The sequence below is a fragment of the Schistocerca americana genome, chromosome 6, assembly GCF_021461395.2.
Source record: "Schistocerca americana isolate TAMUIC-IGC-003095 chromosome 6, iqSchAmer2.1, whole genome shotgun sequence".
Taxonomy (NCBI): Eukaryota; Metazoa; Arthropoda; class Insecta; order Orthoptera; family Acrididae; genus Schistocerca; species Schistocerca americana.
The window spans coordinates 355,121,844-355,149,685 of NC_060124.1; the positions used below are offsets into that span (position 1 = coordinate 355,121,844).

General features: G+C 39.1%; 1 protein-coding gene across 3 annotated transcripts in view; it reads right to left on the minus strand.

Moving 5' to 3' along the window:
• Positions 1 to 27,842, minus strand: part of LOC124619699 (polyphosphoinositide phosphatase) — a 183,931-nt gene that overhangs the window by 133,170 nt on the left and 22,919 nt on the right. For 2 of the 3 annotated variants that reach the window (XM_047146254.1, XM_047146256.1), the window contains 2 exons: positions 15,091 to 15,298; positions 11,700 to 11,830 (listed from right to left, as the gene is read on the minus strand). In XM_047146254.1, coding sequence (XP_047002210.1) covers positions 11,700 to 11,830; positions 15,091 to 15,298 — 339 coding nt within the window. The remainder of the gene's footprint in view (positions 1 to 11,699; positions 11,831 to 15,090; positions 15,299 to 27,842) is intronic. The other variant, XM_047146255.1, reaches the window with a different exon arrangement.

Consider the following 27,842-nt stretch of genomic DNA (forward strand, 5'->3'; position numbering starts at 1 on the left):
TTCAAAGCATATGAAGTAATGTAGCGCACAGTTTGAGGCAACAAGGCATAGATAAGATAGTCACGCAAATTTGACATATAGCATGTTGCAGTGTTTTGGCACACAAAGACCCAAGGTGGTAGCATATGAGATCTGTTAGATCTTAGCAGGCCACTGCCATTGGTGGAACATAGAAGTCATGAAATAACTATGGCATTAACAAAGGACACTAGGTAGTGTGAAGGCTTACTGCATGTTGTTTTCCCAGTTGGGTGATGGGGTAAGGCTTCAGGGGCTGGAAAGGTAAAATCCAGTGTGAGCCACAACCCATGTAACGGCTACCGCAATGATAAAAACAGAAAAAATTAAGCAACAACATTGGGAGTAATTTCATGTGTAAGAGCAAAATGAGGGCAAGTATCCACTCATTAAGACCCACTCTTTAGGGGGCAATGTTTAATTAGCAGCAATTATGCTGTTTTCTGGGTGTACATGTGCTCAACGGCAAGGTTATCGATGCCTGTACAAATATTAAAAGAAACTGATATGGTTAAATAGGCTAAACACATTGGCTCACTCACTCACTCACTCACTCACTCACTCTCACCTCACTTGCATTGATTCACACAAGCGCTCCATACCACATGCTGTAAAACAAATGAGGCGCATTGAAAAGTACTACACATGGGAAGAAAACAGAAGGAAAATGACAGAGGAGCTAAAATAATGGCATAGGGTTTACTACATGCAGCTTATTATTTGTCACTTCCAGCCACTCATCTTCCCATCGACGCATGACTCTGTACGTCAACAGCAAGGCGACAGCTTGCAAGGGATGGCACACTGAAATAACTGAGGATCATGACATGCCTCCTTCACTGCTACATCTTCCTTTTCATTCCCAGCAATACCCATGGGCCCTGGTACCCAGCAGAAGGATACCTCTCCACCAGCCACTGTAGTTAAAAGGAGGGTGTCCTGGACATTATGGACTACTTTAACTGTCAGGTACAAACATTGTAGAGAGTGAAAGGCACTCAGTTAATCAGAACATACAAGGTATTTAGCATTTGAAGCACATCTCATCTGCTCCAGTGCCTGCAAGATTGCATATAATTCTGTGTTGAAGAAGTAAATTCTTGAGGCACTTGGATCTTGAGGACATGATCAAGCAAAAAACAAGAGCAACCAACAGAGTCCCACTGTTTTGATCCAGCCATAAAGGCAGCTGTAGAGATGTGGTCCTCAGCTAAAGTGTTATAAAATAATATATTAAAAACATACACAGGAGTGCAATCTCTCCTGTACTGTACCAAATCTAAAATTATTCTGGACCACAGTAACCATGGTGGCAGGTCGTTAAAACCCTGGATTTGGAGTTGTATGTGCTCCACACCTAGTGACTCTAGCACACACTGCACAGGATCCCAAAAGGCATTGTTGCTCATGGACGATTGGAGAAAAGGGTTCCAGGGGTGGATGAGCAACAATGTGGTATGTAGATGAAGTCAGAACAGAGAGGAACTTTCATGCCTGACACACCATGAGAAGCTGCCACCAGATGGTGAGTAGTGTTTCCCCATCCTCAACACAGAAACTGGGGAATGGAGCTGATCCTGTGGGCACCCTAATCACCTCATTGTGCACATCATCAATAATCTTCAGGTAAGATAGCACCACTCATCCATACACCGTGCATCCATAGTCTAGCTGTTAACACACACAACCTCTATAAAACTGGAGCAGACACACCCTCTCTACTGCCCAGGACCTGTAGCTAAGACACTTTATGATATTCAGTGCCTTCTGGGTTCTGGCTTTCAGGTCTCTCAGGTGTGCTAACCATAACAGTTTGGAGTCTAAAATGAGGACCAGAAACATGAATGAATTTTTAAAATGTAAAATTGGTCCCTCATATGCGAGTCAGTTAAATCAAAAATAGATGAGAAGGATTAAAATGATCACCCCCCCCCCCACACACACACACACACACACACACACACATTTATCTGCAGGAAACTGAAAACCTGTCTTTGCAGCCCAGTCCTCTCATCTCTGCACTGTAAGTTACAACTGACGGGTCACTGTTGCACCATTGTAGGAGGAACAGAATACAGCAAAATTGCCCACCAGTAAGGAGCACTGTACTGCTTACTGTATACATTATGCTGTTTATGGCTGTGGCAAAGAGGGTAACACTTGAAACAATGCCCTGACGAACACCGTTCTCCTGTTCAAAACTATCTGACAGCATGTCACCAATTCAGGACCTAAAAAAGCATTTAGACAAGAAGGACAGTATGACAAAGGGGAGGTGGCCATGAAAGCCCCACTGATGGAGTTGCACATGAATACTATGTCTTCAAGTCATGTCATTCACCTTACCGATATCAAAGAACTTACCAACAAAATGATGTTTACATAGGAAAGCCTGCTGAATAGCCACCTCTATTAGGGTCAGGTTGTCGACAGTGGATTGAAATCTCCAGAATCCACACTGAGAGTGGCTAAGGAGTTGCCTGGTCTCTAACCAGACAAGATGACAGTTGACCATTTGCTCCAGAGTCTTTCCTACACAGCTCATTAAGGTGACACTCCAGTAACTACTGGGACATGTGCAGCTCTTTCCTGATTTGAGGAGAGTGATCAAAATTGCCTCTCTCCATGAGTTAGGGAAGTGACCTGTCCATCAAACCAAATTAAAAAATCAAGGAAGAACTGCTTTGGTGCTGTTGGCAAATGTCAAAGATTGGGTTGTGACTACGTGCAGTATCACTAGTCTTAGACAGTGTCGATTCCAGCTCCCACGTGGAGAAAGGGCAGTTGTAAAACTCAGAATTGTGGGATCTGAAGTCCAACTTGCCCCTCTCTGCAGTCACACAGTAGGGGTAAAATGCCAGACCTTGGCTGGCACTGGCAGCAAGCACTGCAAAATCCTCTCCCATCGTCTGAGCAATGTCTACAGGCACTGTTTGGAGACACTGCTGTTTCAGTACTGCTGCTATTGTTAAATGACTGTGTTTACTGGTACCTTCCCATACTTTTGTGGAAGAAGTTGAACAGTTGATAGAGACCAGGAATGCTTACCATGACCTTATCTTGCTATCCTTCATTACACGTTGGATGTTGGCTCTTGCGACTCAAAAGGCTGTGAGGTTGTCTGCTGTTAGGCAGCATTTAAACTGCCAAAGAGCTGCATGTCTGTCCCAGATTGTTGAATGGCACTTATCACATATTGTGCATAAGGACCGCAAAGGTAAGGTATGAGAAACTGGGCTCATACAGAGGCATACACACAGTCATTTTTCCCTAAATCTATTTGCGAGTGGAACAGGGGATGGAGTGAGTAGCAGTGGTACATGGTACCCTTCACCATGCACCGTACAGTGGCTTGCAGAGTACTAATGTAGATGTAGATCAGTCTACCAAGGTACAGGTTGCCTCCTAAGATGACCTAAAGACATTGGGATGGATAAGTCAGCAGCATTATGGATCACTCACATGATGTGGTCCATCCATTCCTGGATGCTCTTTCAGTGTTCAAACACAGCCATATAGCTGAACAGTGTCCAGTTAGCCCTGCTGACCATCCATTTCAGGGGCTTCTACCCAAGCAACCCTACAGCCAGTACATGGATCCACAGTGGGAAGTGGTCACTGAAATGGAGGTCATCAGTTGCTTCCCACTGTGCTGAGTCTACAAGGGCTGGAGAGCAGAAAAAAAGAGTTCAATGGCTAAGGGTGACCCAGTAGCACTCAAGAAATGAGTGGGACTGCCCGTTTGAGGATGCACAGCTCCTGAGACATCATGAGGTACTCTAAGACTTGACCTTTGAGGCACGTATAGTTCGAGACCCATAATACATTATGGGCACTGAAATCACCTAGTATGAGAAATGTGTGGGGGAGTTGTAAAAAAAGGCCTGTGAGAGCCTCAGAGTCTATTGCTCCCTGCAGAGGTAAATACAGGGGGCAGGAAGTGATCTGAGCCAAATGATCAGTAACAGCCACTGCTTGTAGGTCAGTAACAAGGAGAGAGCATATGAACGGTGTGTGTTACTGACAAACATAGTAACACCTACCTTGGCTCTGTCCCAGTCAGGTCATCCTTTCAGTAGAGGGTATAGCCCCATAGTGGAGGGGCATTAGTACCTTTAAAATGTGTTTCTTGTAAACACAGGCACAAGGGGTGTGCCTGTGCGAAGAGTTTCAGTTCCTGCAGCACTTTCATCCTTGCCTTCTGCCAGAAGGGGGGCCCATAGTGGATGGAGGCTCAGTCTTGGGGTGAGATTAGTGCCCTAGGCCAACATAAAGCTCCATCCACTCCAAAGACAAATCATGAGAAATGTCAGAGAGAGCAACATCAAAATCATCACACTGCTTACCTCCACTATCCGTCAGCAGCTGTGTCTTTGTCTTTGCCTTTCATTTTTTGCCCCAGCTAGGCTTCGGAGACACAATCATGGCAGGGTTAGGTGCAGTGCTGGACAGCAAACCAGACTTGAGCCTTCAGAGGTGTATGGAGCTCTGCAAGAATGACAATCACAGTCGTGTCTGATGTTGTGGAAAGAAGCATAGGCTTTGAAGTAACTGCAGCAGCACAAGTGCATTGACAAACGCAGGTACTAGTGCTGACCCTAGGAACCTCAGCTTGTGTAGCAGCATCGGTTTTCTGAACCATCTGTTTAATAACCAAAGCAAAGGAGGTAGCGAATGTGGGGGGCTGTATGGCCTTATAAATCTTTTTGGCCTCACCATAGGGGACCAATTTGGTCATTTTGAGCTCCTGTATCTTCTATCCTTCAAGGAAGCAATCACAACTCCAGACAGCGTGAGCCACTGAGCAAATCACACACTATGGAGGGGATGAACATCTGACTCCTTCGTGGGCAGCCTTATGACATTTGCCACAAGTGGCTTCTCCCTGACATACAAGAGTGTTGTGCCCAAAGCACTGGCATTTAAAACAATGCATTGGTTTGGGGACAAAGGGTCGCATGGTTAAGCAAACCCACTTTAATATTCTCTGGGAGTTTGGTGCTATTAAAAATGAGGATGAAAAGGTTGGATGTGATCAGACTGGCTTCCACCATTTTCACAATATTCTGCATGTCTAGAATGCCTTCTTGGGCCCACTCAACTTTTGGGTCTTCTTTGGGGATATCCACCAGATCCCTGCATGTCACAACAGATTTACTGTAGTTTAAGATGGTATGGAGGTCAATCTCAATGGTGTATTCCCCAAGGCTTTTGGCGTCCTACAGGTTTATCATTTGTTGGGAACCTGAGGTTTTGACCAACAGCATCCCACTCTGCAACTGCTTAACAGGTTTTAATGTAACTGCAGTCCTTGCTAAAACCTTCTAAATGTAAAAAGGTGAGACCTTTTCAAAGCTTGGCTCTTTCCTTTTAACTAATAAAAACTAATTAGCAGCATGCATTCCATTGCTATAGACATTAGAATTCTAAAACATACCTGAGTCTGGAGGACTGGCTACACAAGCCCTCTTATTGGACTGGGAGCTGGTACCTACCAGCACCCCACCAGTTTTGTTGGGAGGCGGAGAGAAAATTTTGAAGGGAAAGTAAAGTCCACTGAGGCAGAGCCCAGTGTGTCTAGATAAGCCTTATACAACTGAGGTGCGGCAGGTTCCCCAGAGGTTGCCTGCTAATGACTGTTCCACATGAACAGTTATGCATATCATCAGTATGCAGCACTCCTTGAGATAGAGAGTTCTTTTATAGAGATATTTATCATCCTCATGATCTGGGCGGTCACCTTGAATGCAGTGACAGAGGACTGGCAGCACATACCAATCTCCAGCTCAGGAATCCCAGGGTTATCAAGTCCATACCCAGCAAACGAATGCTGAGCCCCTGAGGGCTAGCAGCAATTAAAGATATAATCATATCACTTTACTTGCAAACTTAACAACTTCCAAAAGACTCATGCAATTGAAACAAAATTTTCTCTAAGAGTGACTGAACAGCACTATCAAAATAAAGTACCAAAATTTTTACAAAATGAATATTCGGAGTGAATCAGAAAGCTGTTTCCAATAACCAGTTGCTAACTTTCTAACTTAAGGCAACATAAATTGAAAAAACAATAGTTAACATGGCTGCATGGAATATGTTATCAAAACAGCAATCTGTCAGTTTACAATTTGCCTTACATTTAAGTAGTTAATTAAGAATAACCCTAAATTTTCTTCGGAGTCACAATAATATACTGCATATCACAAAGCAAAATACACCGCATGAAAGCTTGTGAAATTCTCATTAAGTAACATATATAATTCATGTGGTGGTAAAAATTTTTGGCATGGTTTTTCCTAGTTACAAAGTATGTACATGATGGGTGATGACTTATAACCAATTATTCACTAATTATCTCAATAAAAACAGTATATTTTAACATGACAGATGAACCAGTGCATAAACAAAACTTGTCTGGTGTATTTATTATTTACATATTTTGAGTAGTGAAAATGATATATACAGAGACATAATTTTACTGATGACAGACTGAATGTTGTGTAAGGTATGTGGCCTTATTAGTTAGAGCAGTCAGTTGTGCATGCTTTCTAAAAGTTTCTTAAAAGAAAGAAGTTAATCTTTCTAAAAGTGTTTGATATTTTTTAAGTTTTATTTACAGTACACAAAAGATTTTGTTGACTGTAATTAATAAATGAAAACCAGTATATTGTGTATATTCTACAGGATTAATTTATTCGGGTTAAATAGTTTTCAGCTTACAAGGCCATCATCAGACTTGAACTGACTGTCACCACCAAAGAAGTTACAAAGCTTGTAAACAACACTATAAAAGATGTTATTTATCTAAACTGAGTCACAAAAACATACTAAATGACATCTCTAACACTTTGATGGTAATACAACTTAAAAAGGTAAAAAGTTGACCAATAAATATATATATAAAGGGAGAACAATGGGAAAAACATTAATGCAACACTGGAAAACTTTGCCTGTATAATAGTTTACATTAAACAAACAAACACAATAAAATAAAATTAGTACTTCAAGCAGTACTGCAATGGAAAGTGATACAGAAACCGGTTAAAAGAAAGAATTAACAATTGTAACAACAGAATCTATGGAGTACACAGAAAATTACAATAAAATAAAAAGAAATTAATAAAGGCAGGAGAATGGAAGAATATGAAGGAAAAAATAGTGTGGGAACTAATGGAAAACTGAAATGATTACACAAAGTCCGGAAGAGAGGTAGTATTAAGCTGTGTTTGGTCATTTAGTATTAATTCATAACTGTGGGCTGGATGTATGTTGATCTCCAGAGCTCACAGCAGGTTGAGTGTTTGGTTCATCTTATATCCTCCTTTCAAGACACTGTTCATTCTGTTCAGCTTCTCTTCCAAGTCCTCTGCTGTCTCTGACAGAATTAAAATGTCATTGCCAAACCTCCAAGCTTTTATTTCTTCTTCCTGAACTTTAATTTCTATTACAAATTTTTCTTTGGTTTCCTTTACTGCTTGTTCAATGCACAAACTGAATAACATCAAGCACAGGGTACAACCATGACTCAGTCCCTTCTCAACCACTGCTTCTGTTTCATGCCCCTTGACACTTATAACTGCCATTTGGTTCCTGTACAAGTTGTAAATAGCCCTTCGCTTCCTATATTTTACATCTGCTACCTTCAGAATTTCAGAGAGAGTACTCCACTCAACATTGTCAAAAGATTTCTCTAAGTCTACAAATGGTATAAACATAGGTTTACCTTAAGTTAACCTTCCTTCTAAGATAAGCTGTAGGGTCAGTACTGGCTAGCATGTTTGTACATTTCTCCAGAATCCAAATTGATCTTCCCCAAGGTCTGCTTCTACCAGTGTTTCCATTCTTCTGTAAAGAATTCATCTTACTATTTTACAACCATTGCTTATTAAACAGATAGTTTGGTAATTTTCACATCTGTCAGCAACTGCTTCCTTTGAAAGTGGAATTACTATATTCTCCTTTATGTCTGAAGGTATTTCGCCTGTCTCATACAACTTGCACACTAGATGGAAGTGTTTTTTCATGGTTGGCTCTTCCAAGGCTATCAGTAACTGTGACGGAATTCACCTACCCCTGGGTCCTTGTTTCCACTTACATCTTTCAGAGCTCTAGCAAATTCTTCTCACAGTATCATTTCTCCCTTCTCATATTCATTTATGTCCACTTCCATTTCTATAATGTCTTGAAGTTCATCTCCCGTATATAGACCCTCTACATACTCCTTCCATCTTTCAGCTATTCCTTCTTTGCTTAAGACTGGTTTTCCATCTGAGCTCTTGGTACAGCTGCTTCTCTTTTTCCCCAAAGGCCTCTTTAATTTTTCTAAGGTAGTATCTATCTTTCCCCTAATAAAATATGCTTCTAAATCCTTACATTTGTCTTCTAGCCATTCCTGTCAATCTCATTTTTTTTTTTTTTAATGTTAGTATTGCTTTTCAGCTCCTTCATTTGCTGCATTTTTAATTTTTTTCCTTTCATCAATTAAACTCAGTATCCCTTGCATTATATAAGGATTTCTACTAGGCCTTGTCTTTTTACCTTCCTCTGCTGCCTTAAAGCTACCCGTTCGTCTCCTACTGTATTCCTTTCCCCTTGTGAATCACCTCTTGCCTAATGCTCCCTCTGAAACTCTCAACAACCTCTGGTTTTTTCAACTTATCCAGGCTCCATGTTCTCAATTTCCTACCTTTTTGCAATTTCTTCAGTTTTAATCTACAGTTTATAACCAACAAATTGTGGTCAGAGTCCACATCTGCCCCTTGAAATGTTTTACAATTTAATCTGGTTCCTAAATCACTGCATTAAAAATTACATAACGAATCTGAAACCTTCCAGTGTCTCCAGGTCCCTTCCATATATACAACCTCCTTTATGATTCTTAAACCAAGGGTTAGTGATGATTAAATTATGTTCTGTGCAAAATTCTACCACGTGGCTTCCTCTTCCATTTCTTTCTTCCATTCCATATTCACCTACTATTTTTTTCTTCTCTACCTTTTCCTCCTATCAAATTTCTGCCACACATAACAATTACATTTTTGACTTCTTTAACTATCTGAATAATTTCTTTTATCTCACCACACATTTCTTCAATCTCTTCATCATCTGTGGAGTTAGTTGGCATACAAACTTTTACTACTGTGGCAGGCTTAGGCTTCATGTCTATCTAGGAAAACAATAATGCATTCACTATTTTGGTCACAGTAGCTTACCTGTATTCCTATTTTCTTATTAATTATTAAACCCACTCTTGCATTAACCCTATTTGTCTTTGTATTTATAATCCTATATTCTCCTGACCAGAAGTCCTGGTCCTCCTACCACTGAACTTCATTAATTCCCACTATCTACCTTCAACCTATCCATTTACTTTTCTAAATTTTTAACCTACCTGCCTGATTAAGGGATCTAGCATTCCATGCTCTGGTCCACAGAATGCCAGTTTGGTTTTTCCTAATGACATCCTCCTGAGTAGTCCCCACACAGAGATCTGAATGGGGGATTATTTCACCTCTGGAATATTTTACCCAAGAGGACACCATCATCATTTAACCATAAAGTAGAGCTGCATGCCCTCAGAAGAAATCATGGTTGTAGTTTCCCCTTGTTTTCATCCATTTGCAGTACCAGCACAATAGGGCCATTTTGCTTGATGTCACAAGGTCAGATCAGTCAGCATCTAGACTGCTGCCTCTGCAACTACTGAAAAGGCTGCTGCCCTTCTTCAGGAAGCACACATTTGTCTGGTCTCTCAACAGAAACCCCTCCATTGTGGATGCTCCTATGGTATGGCTATCTGTATCGCTGAAGCACGCAAGCCACCCCACCCACGGCAAGGTCCATTGTTCACGGCAGGGTCGTTTTTCTACAAATTTTGAAACAATGTGTCTGTGTACTGATGTCAACTGTTATATCTAGGAAGTTTATGGATTTGGTGCCAATCTCCATTGTGAATGGAATATTTTTATGTTGATTGTTTAAGTTATGTGAAAATGTACTGAGTGTCTTGTACTGCCAGTCCACATAGACAGCACATCATCCTCATATCTAAATCAATATTTAATATTTGCACTCAAAAGGTTCTTTATTAAAAAAAAATGTTGTTCAAAATGGTCCATGAATATTTTGGTCAAAAGTGGACAAAGTGGGACCCGACAGCTAAGCCATCTAGCTGTTTATACAGAGTCCCTTGGAACTGGAAATAGCTTTGTACTAAGCATGTCTGAGTGGCTAATCTCAAGTCATTTAGTTCCAGAGAGTTGACAATAGACCTGCACATTAATGCTGTTAGAAAATCAATACATTCCCCTGCTGGTATGTTAGAAAACAAACTGCAGACATTAAAGGATACTAATTTATCACTGTGTGACATAGATATCTCTTTTATCTTATTTACAAGCCCCACTGAGTTCACTACCTCAAGACCGTTAAAAAGAAATTAGTATACCTTTATACGATTTTAATTTTCTATATTAATTTTAGCAGTTGGTGAGATGGAGAAGTGGTTAACAGTTTAAGTTCACATTTAATGAAAATAATCAGTTATTGATAATATAATAGAAACAGATCGATAAATAAGTCTTGAAATGAGTCTTTCCTTCTCATCCCGTCCGGTAAGTCTCCCCTGACCAGGGGTTCTGGGTGATTTTTCTCTTAACTGTACCCCTTTCCTAAGGGTACAGTACAAAGCTATTTCCAGTTCCAAGGGACTCTGTACAAACAGCTAGATGGCTTAGCTGTTGGGTCCCACTTTGTCCACTTTTGACCAAAATATTCATGGACCATTTTGAACAACATTTTTTTGAATAAAGAACCTTTCCTTTACCTTCACCATTCTTCCTTTCCCTCCAACTCTTCTGTCAAAAGAATGAGGCACTGGCTCTGAAAGCCTGTAAAAGTTAAATTCTTTTGTGTTTGTGTGTGTTCCCCTGATGCTGCTGGGTGAGTAGATCTTTTATCTATCCATTTATATTATAAGCTCATATTCAGGAGGACGTCAGTTCAAATCCACATCCAGCCATTACGATTTAGTTTTTGTGTTGTTTTACTAAATTATACAAGATAAATGCTCAGATAGTTCCTTTCAAATGGGTACAGCAAATTTCCTTCTCCTATCTTAGTTTATGCTGCATCTCTGATTGCCTCATTGTCCACAATACATTAAATCCTACTCTTCCTTCTACAATCTCTGGAAAGTGAGTTGTGGGCAGGCAACACATTATTATTTAAGTTCCATTTATTTATTTTTTTATCTTCTTAACTTTAATTTAGATGTGCTGTGAAACATCAAATCAATCTGAGACCTTCTTGACAGTTGCTTGTTTGTTGAGGCCACACTTATTGTGCATTTTGTTAAGGCCACACATTGTAACAATTCTGTGGTACACACAGATAAAAAAAGAAAATCATAAATACATAAATACAGTAGTTATATTTTTACCAGCAATAATACAACATGAGGTACTTATAAGCTAAAGCACTTAAAACAACATTTAGAATTTAGTATCTCTTCCCGAATTAAGTCTTGATAGGTGCAGCAAGTAATATTCCTCATCAATCAAATATTTCTATTTCAGTGGTAAATTTATTGATTACAGCACAATATAAAACAGTAGATCTGTTGCTGTTATTAGTGCTATAACTTACTGACACATTTCAGGTGCTGAGAATAAAATACTCACCAAAAAACTGGTGTGAATTACCCTTTGTGTCAAACACCCCTTCACCATTCTCAGAACTTTCATGGTCTGGAATAACACTACGTGGCGGAGTCATGTTGCTTTGCAGTGTGTGTGTTATGTCATAGCTATAGCTGCAAAATGGATTTTACAGTTCCGTTATAGATTTAGTACATTGTAACTTTCTTTATTCTATTAAATTCAGAGCACTAGTTGAAATTATAAACTGAAAACATATTTCAAATAAAACTGTAAAAGTCTGCACTCTATTACCAGAAAATGAAAAGATATGATCTATAAATACAGTATTGGTGTGACAGATTGAGAGATATAAATTGAATCAATGGCACTCATGAAGCCCGTGGTGCACAGAAACTTTAATTATGAGCATATTAGTTACAATGGAGCTCAGTTCCTTTTTCATTCATGGATTCAGTAAAACCAAATTGGCAACCATGGAGTAGCATGACTTCTATCCACATTTCAACATTCCACTGGCAACAAGAGCATTTATGACTGGAATGAAACTTGTATGTAAACTTGGGCATCAGAAGAGAACATCACACGAATTATGAAATGTTTTGAGTATAGACCTCAGAAAGGACTCTGAAGAGCAAGTAGAAATCTTGCCCTACTGTAAACATTTGCCTCAGAATATAATGAGAAGGTGTTCAAATCATACTCCATACAATTGGTATCAATTGTCAAGTGAACAAGGAAATGTTTGTGGAATTTTGTGAATACAGGCTTCAAAATATGGAACAAGATGATAATGGTCTGCAACATTTAAATTTTCACATCAAAATAACTGTCACCTAAATCGGAATGTCAATGGATACAATATCCCCTTTTGAAACCTGCAAAATCCCCATTCAGTACTTCGATTATGGAAGGGACTAGATGAATGTGAATGAGTTTTGCATCATACTGCTAACAACAGGTTATGAACTTTTCTTTTTTATGAAGACATGACTACTGATAGCAAGGAAACAGAGTAAGGTTTTATGTCTAGTTCATGTCTTGCCGTTATTGGGCAAGGAAAACAAGTTCCAATAGTACAAACATAGGGAAGGAAACCAGCTATGTCCTTTTAAAAGGAACCATCCTAACATTCACGATAAATGATTTATGGAAACTATAGAATAAAGCTAAGTATGGATGACCAGTCAAGGATTTGAATATCCTATCTTTCAAATGCTATTCCAGTGCCTTAACCACTTTGCACCTTTCACAGTCACTCTGCTGCAAAACAGATTTATTCCTAAAAGCAAGAGTGATAGATTTGTTACTGGTAGGTCTGAACAAAACTTCAGTGATACAGAGATTCTTCAGAAACTCAAATGGGAATCCCTGGAGGGAAGGCAGTGCTCTTTTCAGGAAATGCTATTGATAAAATTTAGAGAATCAGCGTTGGAAGCTGATTGTCAAACGATTCTGCTCCTGCCAACATACATCACACGTAAGAACCATAAAGATAAGATTTGAGAAATTTGGGCTCATACGGAGCAATACAAGCAATCATTTTTACCTCGATCTATATGTCAATGGAACAGAAGAGGAAATGACAAGTAGTGGTACAGGGCACCCTCCTCCATGCATCTTATGCTGGCTTCCAGACTATCTATGTAGATGTAGATTTAGAAGTAGACGTAGACAGTATTTCATTTTTAAGTTTAGACAGATCTTAATACCATTGGCACAGAGATATTCAGAATTTGTCAATGATATACAGGGGGATCATTAATAAAAACCAACAAGCAGCAACGATGGATTCCTGATTGGAAATGGAGGAAAAAAGGAAAAAAAGGTCCTATGAACATGTGTCTGGAAATGCATCATTGCCACGTTAGATGACACTGATGAATGGCAGTTCCTATGACCATTTATCATGTGTTCCTCATATGTTGCAGGTAGTGTGATTGACATAGCAAACTGTAAGCAGCAGAATGGCCCGTTATTCAAGCCAGCGTGCGCACTTGTGTGTGTGTGTGTGTGTGTGTGTGTGTGTGTGTGTGTTTTATCTATTTTTGACAAAGGCCATACTGGCGGAAAGCTTTATTTGTGACAGTCTTTTTGTTGTGCCTATCTGCAACTCAGCATCTCAGCTATATGGTGAGTAGTTCATTTTTGATCTTCTCACCATCTTTGGAAACAGAAATGTCTATATCAATGTGGATTTCTTCCAAGGAAGACAGCAACTGATGAGATCTCTACCTAGAGAGAAATACTAGAAAATAATTGAGTGTGGAATTTGGACACACCATTTCATCAGTTTTAAAGCTGCATATGACTGTGTGCATAGGAGGAGATTATATTCTACCAAAAGAAAAATGAATTTCCTGAGAATCTGGCACAATTGGTGAGAGTGGCAATGAACAATGTGAGGAGCAGAGCAAAGCATTGAGGAATACTGTAAGAGCCACTGGGTTTTCACAATGGTGTATGTAAATTTTTTGTAACACTGGTATGTGATAATAAAAGCTAACCCGATGAGCAGGGGGATGAATGTCCACAAGTCAATAGAAATATTAGTCTATCCCATTGATAAAGCCTCCAGATTTTCAATGAAAATGGAGGACTCATCAGATTAAAATAAACTGGTAGGAATATGGGAAAGACTACCAAGAGGTCTATGAGGAAACACATGGCTTAAGGAAGAGCAAACACAAAAAACATGCAACTGTAAGTAATTAGCCTATATCTGGTTATGAATTTCAGAGGGTTGCAAAGTTTAAATTACTTAAGGATGAGCCAGACCAAGGATATTTCTTAATGAATTAAACAATGACTAGTACCAGGGAATACAGCTTTCTTCTTCAAGGCTCATGTCTCCCATTGCTAAATTAGTTATCCATATAAGGCTTTAAGACAATTGCCCACATATACTTCATAAGGGCTGTAGAGCCACAGAAGATATTACAGTTTTCACATATGATGTATACTTCATTAAATATCAAAGTATGAGACTGAGTTCACCATTTTTAATTGCCCCGTATTAACCACTGACTAAATATTTTCCTCCAAGCATTTGCAGAATGTGCATGGATTAAATTGTACAATCAAATACAGATACTATTGACTTCTTGTGGCCATGTGTTATTAATATTTGAAATATTGCTACACAGGTGGTGATCTCAATTTTTTTCCCAGTTTAAACACCTGAAATATAGTTGAAACAGTAACTCTCTCTCTCTCTCTCTCTCTCTCTCTCTCTCTGTGTGTGTGTGTGTGTGTGTGTGTGTGTGTGTGTGTGTGTGTGTGTGTGTGTTTGTTTTGACTTCTAGCTATGAATTATGCCTACAATGTTTAACACTCAGGTAGTCATGTGTTGTCTTTCACAATAAAGCCAATGTCAAGATTTTTCCGCACATCTGGAAAAAAGTTAAGGAATTACCTGAAGTAGAAGTTGCTGGATAAATCAATATTTTGAAACATCTTAACATATCTTGGTTCATCGGGATGAGAGATTCTTACACCATCATTTGGAATGTATATCATGCTAGTGTCTTCTATTTTGTAAATTGTGTGATGTCCTATAACTGCTACAAGTCGTCTTTTTGTTATTAAAATTATGTAATAGCCTTCCAGAAATCTTATGAAACCTGCAGAGCAAGGGAAAAAAACAAAAACATAGAATGGAATACATACAATCACGTATCTTAGCATAACCACTCATTTGTTTTATAAAGAAAATCTTTCAATGTTTATGTAAATTTCTATGACCAGTATATCACATTATAATATGTACATGAACCAAGCACATATAGTATATTATCATGATTCCCCTATGCTCAGCCACAAAAAGTACAAAGAGGAAGGCGCAGCAATGTGACGGCAGTATTCAATGACATGGTGTCCCCCTTAGAAACCTCCATCAAAAGACGTGGAAAACACAGAGAAGAAACAAAATTGAAGGCATTTAAGATATGAGATGAGCTCCACACAAACAAACACATACACACACACACACACACACACACACACACACACACATAGCGCTGGCAGGTCGAACACAAACATACACACAAAATTCATTAGATATATTAGATACATTTTTCCCACGTAGGATATATATATATATATATATAGATCTCCACAGTCACAAAGCTTGAAGCTCACAAATGTCTTTACACACTCAGCTGCAGACAGGTGTTGTTGAAATACCTTGATGGGGACAGCTGAAAACGCGTGCCCCGACCAGGACTCAAACCTGGGATCTCCTGCTTACATGGCAGACACTCTATCCATCTGAGCCACCGCAGTCGTGCTATTCATCTGTGCCCTCGGTGGTTCAGATGGATAGAGCGTCTGCCATGTAAGCAGGAGATTCCGGGTTTGAGTCCCGGTCGGGGCACACATTTTCAGCTGTCCCCATCAAGGTATGTCAACAACACCTGTCAGTAGCTGAGGGTTTCAATTAATTATCATTTATTCTAGAGAAGCTGCACAATCAACAGTATCTGTTCTTTCGAGAACAGTTACTATCTTCATACATGTCTTTACACACCATAAAATTTGTTTATGAACTGGTTTCTTGAGCCACAATGACAATGGCCAAGTAATCCTTACTCAGCTTTCATTCATTCATTCAACTCTTCAGCTTATCATGGCATAATTAATGACAATATAATTAATGTATGTACAGAAGGATCTTGGGGCCCAATGGACAGTCTCATTGAACACCGATATCTGGCTGTACACCCATGAATTATTTTTCCAGTTATATATAATACACACAAATTATTTCCTGTAGACTTCTTAACTAAGAAGGAAACTTCAAACATGTGGGGAAAGAGACATAGTAATAAATCTGTGGTGGATGACACTGAATCAATGTGACATTTCTGTAGCACTGAAGTTCCATTGCAGCAAAGAAGAGATGTGTTTCTGATATTTCCTATTTGTTTTCTCTCAGTTTTTGTTTTACTTGAATGTAATTTCTTTTATTGATTATTCTTGTTTATCCTAGTGAAGCTGATGCGCATGAAACCTTAATAAAGCAAATAAACATCTTACAGATAAATGATAGCTTCAAATTAATGGATTTAACAGCAGCTATTTCTGTAGACTGTACATATAATTAATTATCATTAAAGACCATACATCATATTCTTTTGTGCTTATAAGGGTTGTAAAATGAATATAATACAATTAGCTGAAAGACTGTTAATTTGAAAGTTACAATACCCAAACAATGGAAACTCCAGGTACAAATATCAACAATGTAGGAAAAAACAGACTACTACTAATTGTAAAGAAGAAATCACTTGATTTCAATGTCTGCTTCACTACCCGAGTCGTCTCAATCCTCCCCTCATCCACCAGCTTTTCTGAACAGCACAGATGGTAGTTATCCTTACAACATATTCTCTGTTCCCATAATTATCCCGGCTCAACCTACGGCAACCTGTCCCCACACCCTCCACCCAACAATTTTCACCCCTCAGTCCTATCATCTCCTCCCCATTCTCTCTCCCACCCTGTTATTTGCAGCACATCTGCCCATCTTTCCCCCACTCCTCTCTTTTTTTTTGCTCATGTTTTCCACACCTTGGTGCCCCGCCACCTCCTGACATTGCGGCTTTACGCAGTCTAGCCCCTCCACAATCCACAAGACAGCACTCATCTCTCTCCCCACCCATATACTACTAACCCTTCCCCTTCCCCACTCCTCCAGATTGCTGCCTGCATCCCACCTGATAGTTGCATTCTGGCCTGAGACGCTGGAGTTGGCAGTCATGTGTGCATGAGATACACTTGCTTGTGTGTGTGAATGGTGTGTCTCTCTTTTATTGATGAATTTATGAGGGTGCATCAAATGAAAACCTTAATTTTTTTTTTAATATTGTTTATTATGCAGAAGTGGTACAAAGCTGAATCACTTTTCAACATAATCTCCCCCACGCTCAATGCAAGTCCTCCAGCGCCTACAAAGTGCATAAATTCCTTTAGAAAAAAATTCTTTTGGTAGTGCGCGCAACCACTCATGCACCGCGTGGTGTACCTCTTCATCAGAACAAAACTTCTTTCCTCCCATTGCGTCTTTGAGTGGTCCAGACATATGATATGGAAATCACTTGGGGCAAGGTCTGGTGAGTATGGTGGATGACGAGGACACTCAAAATGCAGGTCTGTGATTGTTGCAACTGTTGTATGGGCAGTGTGGGGCCTTGCATTGTCATGTTGCAATTGTCATGTTGCAAAAGGATACCTGCCGACAGCAATCCACATCGCTCTGATTTTATTACAGGCTGCAGATGATTTTTTTGGAGATCTGTGTATGATGCACTGGTCCTTCTAGGCATGTAATGCTCCAAATGACGCCTTTTTCATCCCAAAGAGACTCAGCATAACCTTCCCTGCTGATGGTTCTGTTCGAAACTTCTTTGGTTTTGGTGATGAGGAATGGCACCATTCCTTGCTCACTCTCTGTTTCCGGTTGGTGGAAGTGAACCCAGGTTTCATCCCCAGTAACGATTCGTGCAAGGAAGCAATCACCTTCTCGTTCAAAGCACCAAAGAAGTTCTTCACAAGCATCAACACTTCGTTCTCTCATTTCAGGAGTAAGCTGCCGTGGCACCCATCTTGCAGACACTTTGTGAAACTGGAGCACATCATGCACAATGTGGTGTGCTGACACATGATTAATCTGCAAATATGCTGCAATGTCATTCAGTGTCACTCGGCGGTTTTCCTCCACTATGACTTCATCTGCTGCAGTGTTCTGTGGAGTCACAACTTGTTGTGCCTGAACTGGACAAGGAGCATCTTCCACTGAAGTCACACCATTTGCGAACTTCCTACTCCATTTGTAGACTTGCTGCTGCAACAAACATGTATCACTGTACTGAACCTCCATTCGTCGATGAATTTCAATAGGTTTCACACCTCCACTACGCAAAAACCGAATAACAGAAAGCTGTTCTTCCCTGGTGCAAGTCGCAAGGGGGGCAGCCATCTTTATACTGATACTGCGACGGTATGTGTGCATCTGCACTATGCTGCCACCTACAGGCCGTTCTGCATGCTGTTTGTAGCACGCTTACCAACTTACAGGATAACGGCGCAAAATTTCGATTTGTTACTACAAATTTAACGTTTTCATTTGACTCACCCTTGTATAATTAGTAATAATTGTCTGTTGACTTCTCTTGTATGGAATGATACTAATATTCTTTAATGGAAATTCATTTTCTTTAGGCTGAATTCTAGATGTACATCTCCTATCAGATGTGCTGCAGCTCAAAAAATTGTCTTGTAGAGATTGCAAGGGTATCAACAACACATAGTATATAGGCCTGGTGATGACTTTGTAAGTTTACACAGATATTTTTTTACTTGTTTTTATTTTATTTATTTATTTATCCATCCACAGACAACAAATATTGTATGAGTACTGTCCAGATGTACACACAAATTTTATGTAAAATCATTATAAGGAAATGGGTCAAACAGATACATATACAAAGTAACACACACAAAATAATATGAAGTCTTACAATACATATTAATGCAAATTTATAACATATAAGCTTCAGTTGTTATGAATTGCTAGCCTGTTTTTCATAGGCCTTAACTTTTGTTCTCTCTAACCAGCAAATTCTTTTATACACAACATCGACTCAGTAAATATGTTGCATTAAACAATGGCTTGTGGGGCGGCGGATGAGTTTGTAGAAAAATAAATGAATTGCTGTATAATTGCTTGCATGTAGATCAGTTTCTAGCTTTTAGAATGTTGTTAATGCTGTCTTCCGCCGTTCTCAACACTGGCTCTCTATTTACTTCTTGTCACCCAGAAAGTGATTTAATAAAACATGGAGCCAGTAATTAGAGATCCTAGTGCCCACTTCAATTGAGATACCATTATAGCTGCAGCTTATAGCTCTGAGGAGTTAGGAGATTGTCCGGGATTTCTAATCAAAAACGGTTTTCCCAAATAGTTGAGTATATTCTGAAATTCACTGATTAAAAAAAAACACACACATGTATCCCTACAACCTAACTAACAGAGCAGTTCAGAGTCTAATGCGCTGATGCAACTATAAATGTCCGAATTAAATATTAAAAAGAATGCTCGCCATAATTTGATGAAAATATTTCATCAAACGCCACGCAAAATTTTTGGTAGAATGTCTGTCCCGCGACGGCACGTGAAAATGCGACAATACGCAAACTGAAGCTAGATAATGAAAATCATTCCAGAATTAACACTTCACATGAAATGTTTTCATGGTTCCGCATATCTCTAGTAACTTAATACGGCACCCGAGGCTGTTTGTAGCAGATACACTGATGCGACGCGACTACCGACACAGATGGCGTGTCATTCAGCGTCTGGAGAGAACTGGGGCCTTGCTTCCTCGCGTAGCATCCTTATATATAAAGCCGCGGTGCGGACGGCAAAGGGAACGCCTGATCTTTTCGGCTCTCTCGACTAGCCGCTGGGCTAGTAACGCACCACCTCAAGTTACATAATAATTTATAGCTTCTTTTGCTTATGGCCGATGAAGCTTTTAATTTAAACGTGCATTCAGCACGCAGGTAAGTATTGATAATAAAATTTTGACGTGGCTAAGTTAAATACTTTGGGCGAGAGAATTAATTAAATTACACTGCACGCAGTAGATGAGCTCTGAACTGCCCCTTTTGAGATCCGCTATCGCTATAATTTTATAGGTATTAAAAAGAAACTTTACACATCTTCATAATCATAGCGGACCTCCAACCTACTTAAATCTAAACATCCTAGCCTTATTTATTAGCCTACTTAATCTATCTTACTTCCTTCAGTTTTGAGATGAAAACCACAAAATCATGAATTTCCACTAAAGTCTTAATTTGTGAAATCCAAAGTACTGTTATTATTAAATCATTATGAAAGATGAATCTAAATATAAATTTTGAAGTCTCTAGCTCTTTTCTGTTGCGCCAATGATTTTTTCAGAAAAACGCCCAAATTTCGAAAATGACTGAAGTTATCGAACTGATATTTAACACACCTTAATTTAGTATTATTTCTGACATGCTAGAAAAGTTTTAGGTTCTTTGCTTGATTTTTAAAGTATTGCGCAACATTTATGACGTCAGAGCTAGTTACAGCAGACTGGCTGGCACACAATGGAAACTGATGTGAATTTACTACAGCGTGAGTAGGCTGCTTCCCTACATCACCCTCTACTTAAATTTTTTGTTTATGAATGTTAATGAATGAAAAAAAAATTTAATTACAAAAAGGGAAGCAAGAGTACAGTTTAACTCCCTATGAAAATCAAAATTGAAATATAAACCTGTAGAAACATTAAAGAAAACTGATTACCTACATTAATTATTTAAATTGTAGGCATGTTCACTGCCTTTTAACCAATGTCATTACTCAAAATTTTAAGCAAAGTCAATGAAATATTTTGGCATACATATTGCCTTAGACAAACAAACACATACGAATTGAAAAATTATGAAAATCTTAGATCCACTAAATACATTAAATACATTTTTACATACACAAAAATTCAAGGAAAATAACATGATACATAAACAAATGATTATCTCTTAGCAGTCTTTTCTAAACCTGAAAGAAAAGTTCACAAATAATTTTTACACAAGTGGTTGTAGCCGCTTTGGCTGGCGTCCTACACTTCCATTCACAAGGGTAGAGGAGGGGAAGTTGCTATGGTGTGCGTCCTTCACTTCTCTCTAAATTACATGGGGGAAAGGGGAGGGGTCACTGTGAGTTGTGTCCAAGTCACTCCACGCTTTCACGCAGCTACCAGGCTGCCATTATCTGGTCTGTCCTGTAGAACAAACAAAAAGAGTGCCTCAGACTCTGTTCACTTAATATCTAAGGGTGGGTCACAATGAAATGGGGGTATATACGTTTTCTCTTCCAATATGTTACTGGAACGAAGTTAACAGAACTTTTTCAGTATTGCTCTCGCGGTTACTTAATTGTCATAAAATCGGTAAACAAATCTCTCAAAACGCCGTTAGTCACGTACTAGAGAAAATTTTATGCTCAAGGCATATAATCATAAATCCTATTTAATCTGAATTTATTATTTCTGGGCCGGAACACTGAACCAATGCTCGGTACATTTCTGACACATTTGTATTTTAAGCACTTAACTGACTCATCTTTGATTACCTTATTCTTAGAGATAGTATGAGTATGATTAGTGGTTGTTTTCTCAGCTTCTTTGTACATGTGAGTAACTTTTGGTAATAGTACAGTTGTGAGTGTTCAAAACACACTACGTTTAGTTGACTACTAAATCCACTTATTGGTCCTCTGCTGTTGTCAGTTCCACATCTGCAATTAGGTACTTACTTACTTTGAAGTGTATTTATGCTGAGCTAAAATAATGTTTCACGTCTGTCAGTATGGTATTTATTTATTTTGCTAGTGTATGAACTTATTTAACACTCACTATTAATATTTAAAGCATAGGACAGCATATTTATTTCATATCCATAGTGTACTGCAACTGATTAGTTTGCTCACGTGGCAATCATTTTCCACTCGTTCGGACTCTGAAACCTCAGGTAGTCTCTCTCAGACCTACCACTAAAGTGCATCAATTAATTATGGACGAGCGTAATGCTAAATTCCTTAAACCTATAGGACACCATGAGCTGCTCTGTCTCATCTAACATAAGGGTACCTATGGTCGCATTCACGCCTCCAACTCATAACCTCAATACGTGTAAGTGTATCCTGTCACACACTACACTAAAATAATGGCCAGCTCCAACCTTATAGATACTTCAGGGACGTGTCCTTCACGTCTCAACCACAAACACTGCTCAATTCTATTATACTGCAATTCCTTGCTATACCAGGTGAGTTTAATCTTACAACTTATCTGCATATTTTTCCTAACACTAAGCAGTCTCTTTTACTATTTCTTAGTTAGCTCTAATGCATACACTAGGTTTCACTATCACTTCAGATCCTGCTTGTACATGAATTCATATATCTTTTTAAATTACTGTTGGTGGACCATTTCCAATACAACAACACTTTGTATTTACTACATTACCAGGGTACTATACATAATTGTTACTCAAATACATTTTATATCTTCATTATGTCATACTTCTCTACTATTTGTCACTATTAGGTTTGTCACATTAGGTATTTTTTTGTCACTAATCGGTAGATAGAATGGTTACATAACTCATGGCTTGATAGCCATGACAGAAAATTTTCATGTCTGGAAAGAAGAGGTCGAAATTTTTGTAGATAGGAAAGATGAAGAGTGAGTGAGATCTGAAATGGGAAAGAAGATCTCACACAGCTGGGACTGCACAGCTGCCACACTGTGTAGAGGTTACAGTACAACCTCCTCCCTACAGCATTCATTGGTTTAATGCTGTACTGATAATCATACCGGAAAATTTAATGTGTGAAAGAAGAGATCGAAATTTTTGAGGACAGGAACGAGGAAGAATGAATGAGACCTGAAAGGGAAAGAAGATCTCACACAGCTGGGACTGCACAGCTGCCACACTGTGTAGAGGTTACAGAACAACCTCCTCCCTACAGCATTCATTAGCTTAATGCTGGCTTGATAACCATAACAGAAAATTTTATGTGTTGGAAAGAAGACGTCGGAATTTTTGTAGATAGGAAAGATGAAGAATGAGTGAGACCTGAAAGGGAAAGAAGATCTCACACAGCTGGGACTGCACAGCTGCCACACTGTGTAGAGGTTACAGAACAACCTCCTCCCTACAGCATTCATTCGTAACCTTTGACCACGCCACGTCAATCTGAAAATACTTTATGATGCCTTTTTAAAACCTGTTTCAGTTCTTCCTTCTGATTAGCTGAAATTTTATCGATTTCCTGCAATTTAGCATCTATTTTGTCCAAAATAATTGCTTCTTCTTCTTCTGTGTTCAGCTTACTTGTACTAGGATTAACACCATCGTCCCAATATCTCCTGTTTTTCAGAACTCGTATAGGCAGCTCCCAAGTTTCATGATCAGTTACTAAATGTTTATCACTAAAAGGTACTATAATTACTCCAGTTATTGGCAAGACCATTTTTAGCTGGCTTCTTTCAAAGTCAACAACACTCTGATATTTTGACAAGAAATCTATGCCAATTAAAACCTCAATACTGAGATTGTTTACAATTAAACATGGACGATCAATTAAATTACCATTAATGTTAAAGGGTAGTAAAGCTTCTTGCTTTACCGTTTTTGAAACCTTGCCAGTAGCACTAATTATTCTTAGTCCTGATACCCTCATTACTGTAAGCTTGTCTTTACCAGGTAATGCATCAAAGAAGGACTGCGATATTGCACTCACCTCACTTCCACTGTCTAAGAGACAACGTACATTGATACCCAACATATTCACTATTATTATAGGGTGGCTTATTCTAGGTTGTACAGGTGGTTTCTCAAATTCATCTAGTAGTTCCTTTTGGATTTGTCTCCAACTAAAGTGATCGACATCTGCCTTCATTACATTTAGGTCACAGTGTGTAGGGGTTTCCTGAATTACATTTTCCGCTGCCTTTTCCAGTCGGTCTATTAATTTTAAATCGAAACACCGCACGACTTCATTACATTTAGTTTGCTGAACATGACCCAAATTACTGTAGTCTGAGCTATTCTGCGCCTCCAGACCGGGCATAACATTAGTTACAGCTAAACCACTTTCACCATTATCGTCGGTTTCCTTCTCAAGTGACAACTGGTCACAGCTACTGGGTTCATCGACCCCAAACAACCTACCCTCTACATTCCCACTTATCTCCTGTCCTAAATCTATTAGTACATTATCAACATCCTGCACAGGCACTTTAGATAAGAGCACATCATCTTCATCGTAAATATAAGCATGAATTTCTTCTGCTCCTTCACCTGACAATTCAATATCTTGTTGCTCCTCCCTATCGTTACACTGCTGAGCCTTCTCTTTCTCTTCCCACTTAGAAAGCGTCTCTAACACGGTATCTATCAAATACTGTGAGTGATCTAATATTTCTGTTGTATCCTTAGGTGCTACCGACTCTTCATCCACATGTTCAGTTTGAGTATTCTGATCTGTCTTACCAATTCCCTTAACTACTGGCATAGGAAAAGTAACCGCCTGGTGAGCGCCAGTGTCCTCATAGACGGGAACTAGTTTTCCTGCCTCGGCATACTACTGTTTCCTTTAGTTTCATTATAGTTAGCTGGCATAGCCTTACTTTCCGTACTGTTGTTTACATGCATATTTCTGTTTGGAACAAAATTATTATCCCTTGGACGCCATTGTTGGTTCTGATAATTATTTCCCCAATTCCTACCTCTCTTAGGATGGTGAACACCTACTGTTCTGATGTTTACATTGCCATTTTGCTCGTTCCTAAAATTACTATTATTGTTATTGGCATTTCTGTTATTACGTGCTTGCTCCTCATTGGCAGCAACACGTTCTACACGTTCCAAATACTCAATGAAACGATCCAGATTGTCTCTAGGGGCAGATATAATTCTAGTTTGCCAATACCATGGCAGTTTGGCTTCAAGACCTAGTATAATCATTTCAGGTTTCAGCTTTTCCGCCAAATGTGACAAACGTGAAATCCATGACCTAGCAAACTCTTTAATTGATTCCTTGCCTGCATTGAAGCATTTCCCACTCCAAAATTCTCTCAACACTTCATTTTGCTTATTGCTAGACCAATACTCATTAATAAAAGCTGTTTTAAATTCCGCTAATGTTTTACATTTCAACATAACATCAGCTGACCAACGCATGGCGTCACCTGCTAAATGGCTTTTAACAAACGAGATTTTCTCTCGTTCAGACCAAGTTGGTGGAATCACATCTTCAAAATCGTTCCAGAAATCTAGCGGATGGATATTTTTATCTGGATCGAACCGCAAGAACTGCCGACACCCGATAAAAGCGCCGTTTGCAGCTACAACTTGTTGTACATTACCACTACCAGAAGTTACTGAAGCTACTTTACTCTCAATGTTAGCAATGTTAGTACTGATATTTTCTACTTTCATTTCAACATTATCTACTCTTTGCACAATATGAGTAGTGTCAGTTTTAATTGCATCTACATCTGCTTGACATATGTTTACTTTAATATTAACATCTTTAAATCTATCTGAGCACAGTTCAGATTCCGCCTCGATCTTTTCTGTTAACTTGTGCTCCAGCTTCGCATCTTCCATTTGGAAGTCTTTGCGAACCTCAGCAACTTCGGATTTAACTGTTTTATACATTTCAGAAAACTGTTGAGCAACCTTTTTCTTAATATCCTCATGGTTGTAATCAATTTTATAATTCAAACTGTCTAGATCATCTTTCAACTTATTGCAACCAGCCTCGAAGGTATCGTCCATTACCTCCAATCGTTTATTAAAATTTGTTTGGCTGGCCAAAATTTCAGACTTTAATTCAGCGTTCATTCTAGCATTACTGGTTGACATTTCAGCATTACTGCTTTTGACCTGTTCACTTATTTCAGCCTTTAATTCAGCATTCATTCTAGCATTACTGGCTGACATTTCAGCATTACTGCTTTTGACCTGTTCACTTATTTCAGCCTTTAATTCAGCATTATTGGATTCTAACTTATTGTCCATTGCCTCAAACCGCATATTAAAATTTGTTTGACTGGCAGCTATTGCTTGTAATATAACATTTAGATCAACAGCCCCAGCATCTTTGGGTTGCTCACGAGCTGGCTTTTTATCACACTCAGGTGACGAAAAACTAGCTCCAATACCAGAATCATCACAACTACATGAAACTTCTGATTGATTAGTCATATCTAACTGCTCCTTCTTAAACTCTACCATCTCTGATGATTGTTTCATTTTTAATTCATCAGAGAAACTATCATCCAATAAATTTACCATTTCTACTTTCCGCTTTACTACAGGAGTCTCTATTATTGAATCATTGCCCCTTCCCACACTACTGTCAGGAGACAATACTTCATATTTCACTTTAACATTACTACTTTCATGCATATTTACAGTCGAACCGTTGTCTGGATTTACAGTTCCCTCAACAGACATAGGTTCTGATTTAAGTTTAACCTCAGTTTCTTTTGGCGGTTCCATCGCCGACAGTCTTTTAGTGCAGGTTAGTAAAATTTTTAACAGCTTTCCACTTAACTTAGTTCCTTCTGCACGACGTATGGCGTTGCCGGCTCGGCGTACCAGGATTCCTGATGCGACGTGGCACGTTGAACTGCAGACGGCTCTCCGACGGCTGTTGTGTGTTTGCGTGGGCCGCAATTTCAGGCGCTGCGCCGGCTGCTCCAGCGGACGACTGCGGTGAGGCGAAACTGGCTTCTCGCGATGCCGGCAGCACCGCTAGACTCAGTGCCAGCTCCGTCAATCCAGATGCATTGTTAATCCAATTGCGTCGTCCACATACACACATAACACTTTCACTGTTTTATACTCAGTTGCGTGTCGCATTTCACTCGCGAATCCGAATAGTTAAAAATCACTTTCACTTAGTTGATTTCCCGGCCGATGCACCATATGTGGGGCGGTGGATGAGTTTGTAGAAAAATAAATGAATTGCTGTATAATTGCTTGCATGTAGATCAGTTTCTAGCTTTTACAATGTTGTTAATGCTGTCTTCCGCCGTTCTCAACACTGGCTCTCTATTTACTTCTTGGCACCCAGAAAGTGATTTAATAAAACATGGAGCCAGTAATTAGAGATCCTAGTGCCCACTTCAATTGAGATACCATTATAGCTGCAGCTTATAGCTCTGAGGAGTTAGGAGATTGTCCGGGATTTCTAATCAAAAACGGTTTTCCAAAATAGTTGAGTATATTCTGAAATTCACTGATAAAAAAAAAAAACACAAGTATCCCTACAACCTAACTAACAGAGCAGTTCAGAGTCTAATGCGCTGATGCAACTATAAATGTCCGAATTAAATATGAAAAAGAATGCTCGCCATAATTTGATGAAAATATTTCATCAAACGCCACGCTAAATTTTTGGTAGAATGTCTGTCCCGCGACGGCACGTGAAAATGCGACAATACGCAAACTGAAGCTAGATAATGAAAATCATTCCAGAATTAACACTTCACATGAAATGTTTTCATGGTTCCGCATATCTCTAGTAACTTAATACGGCACCCGAGGTTGTTTGTA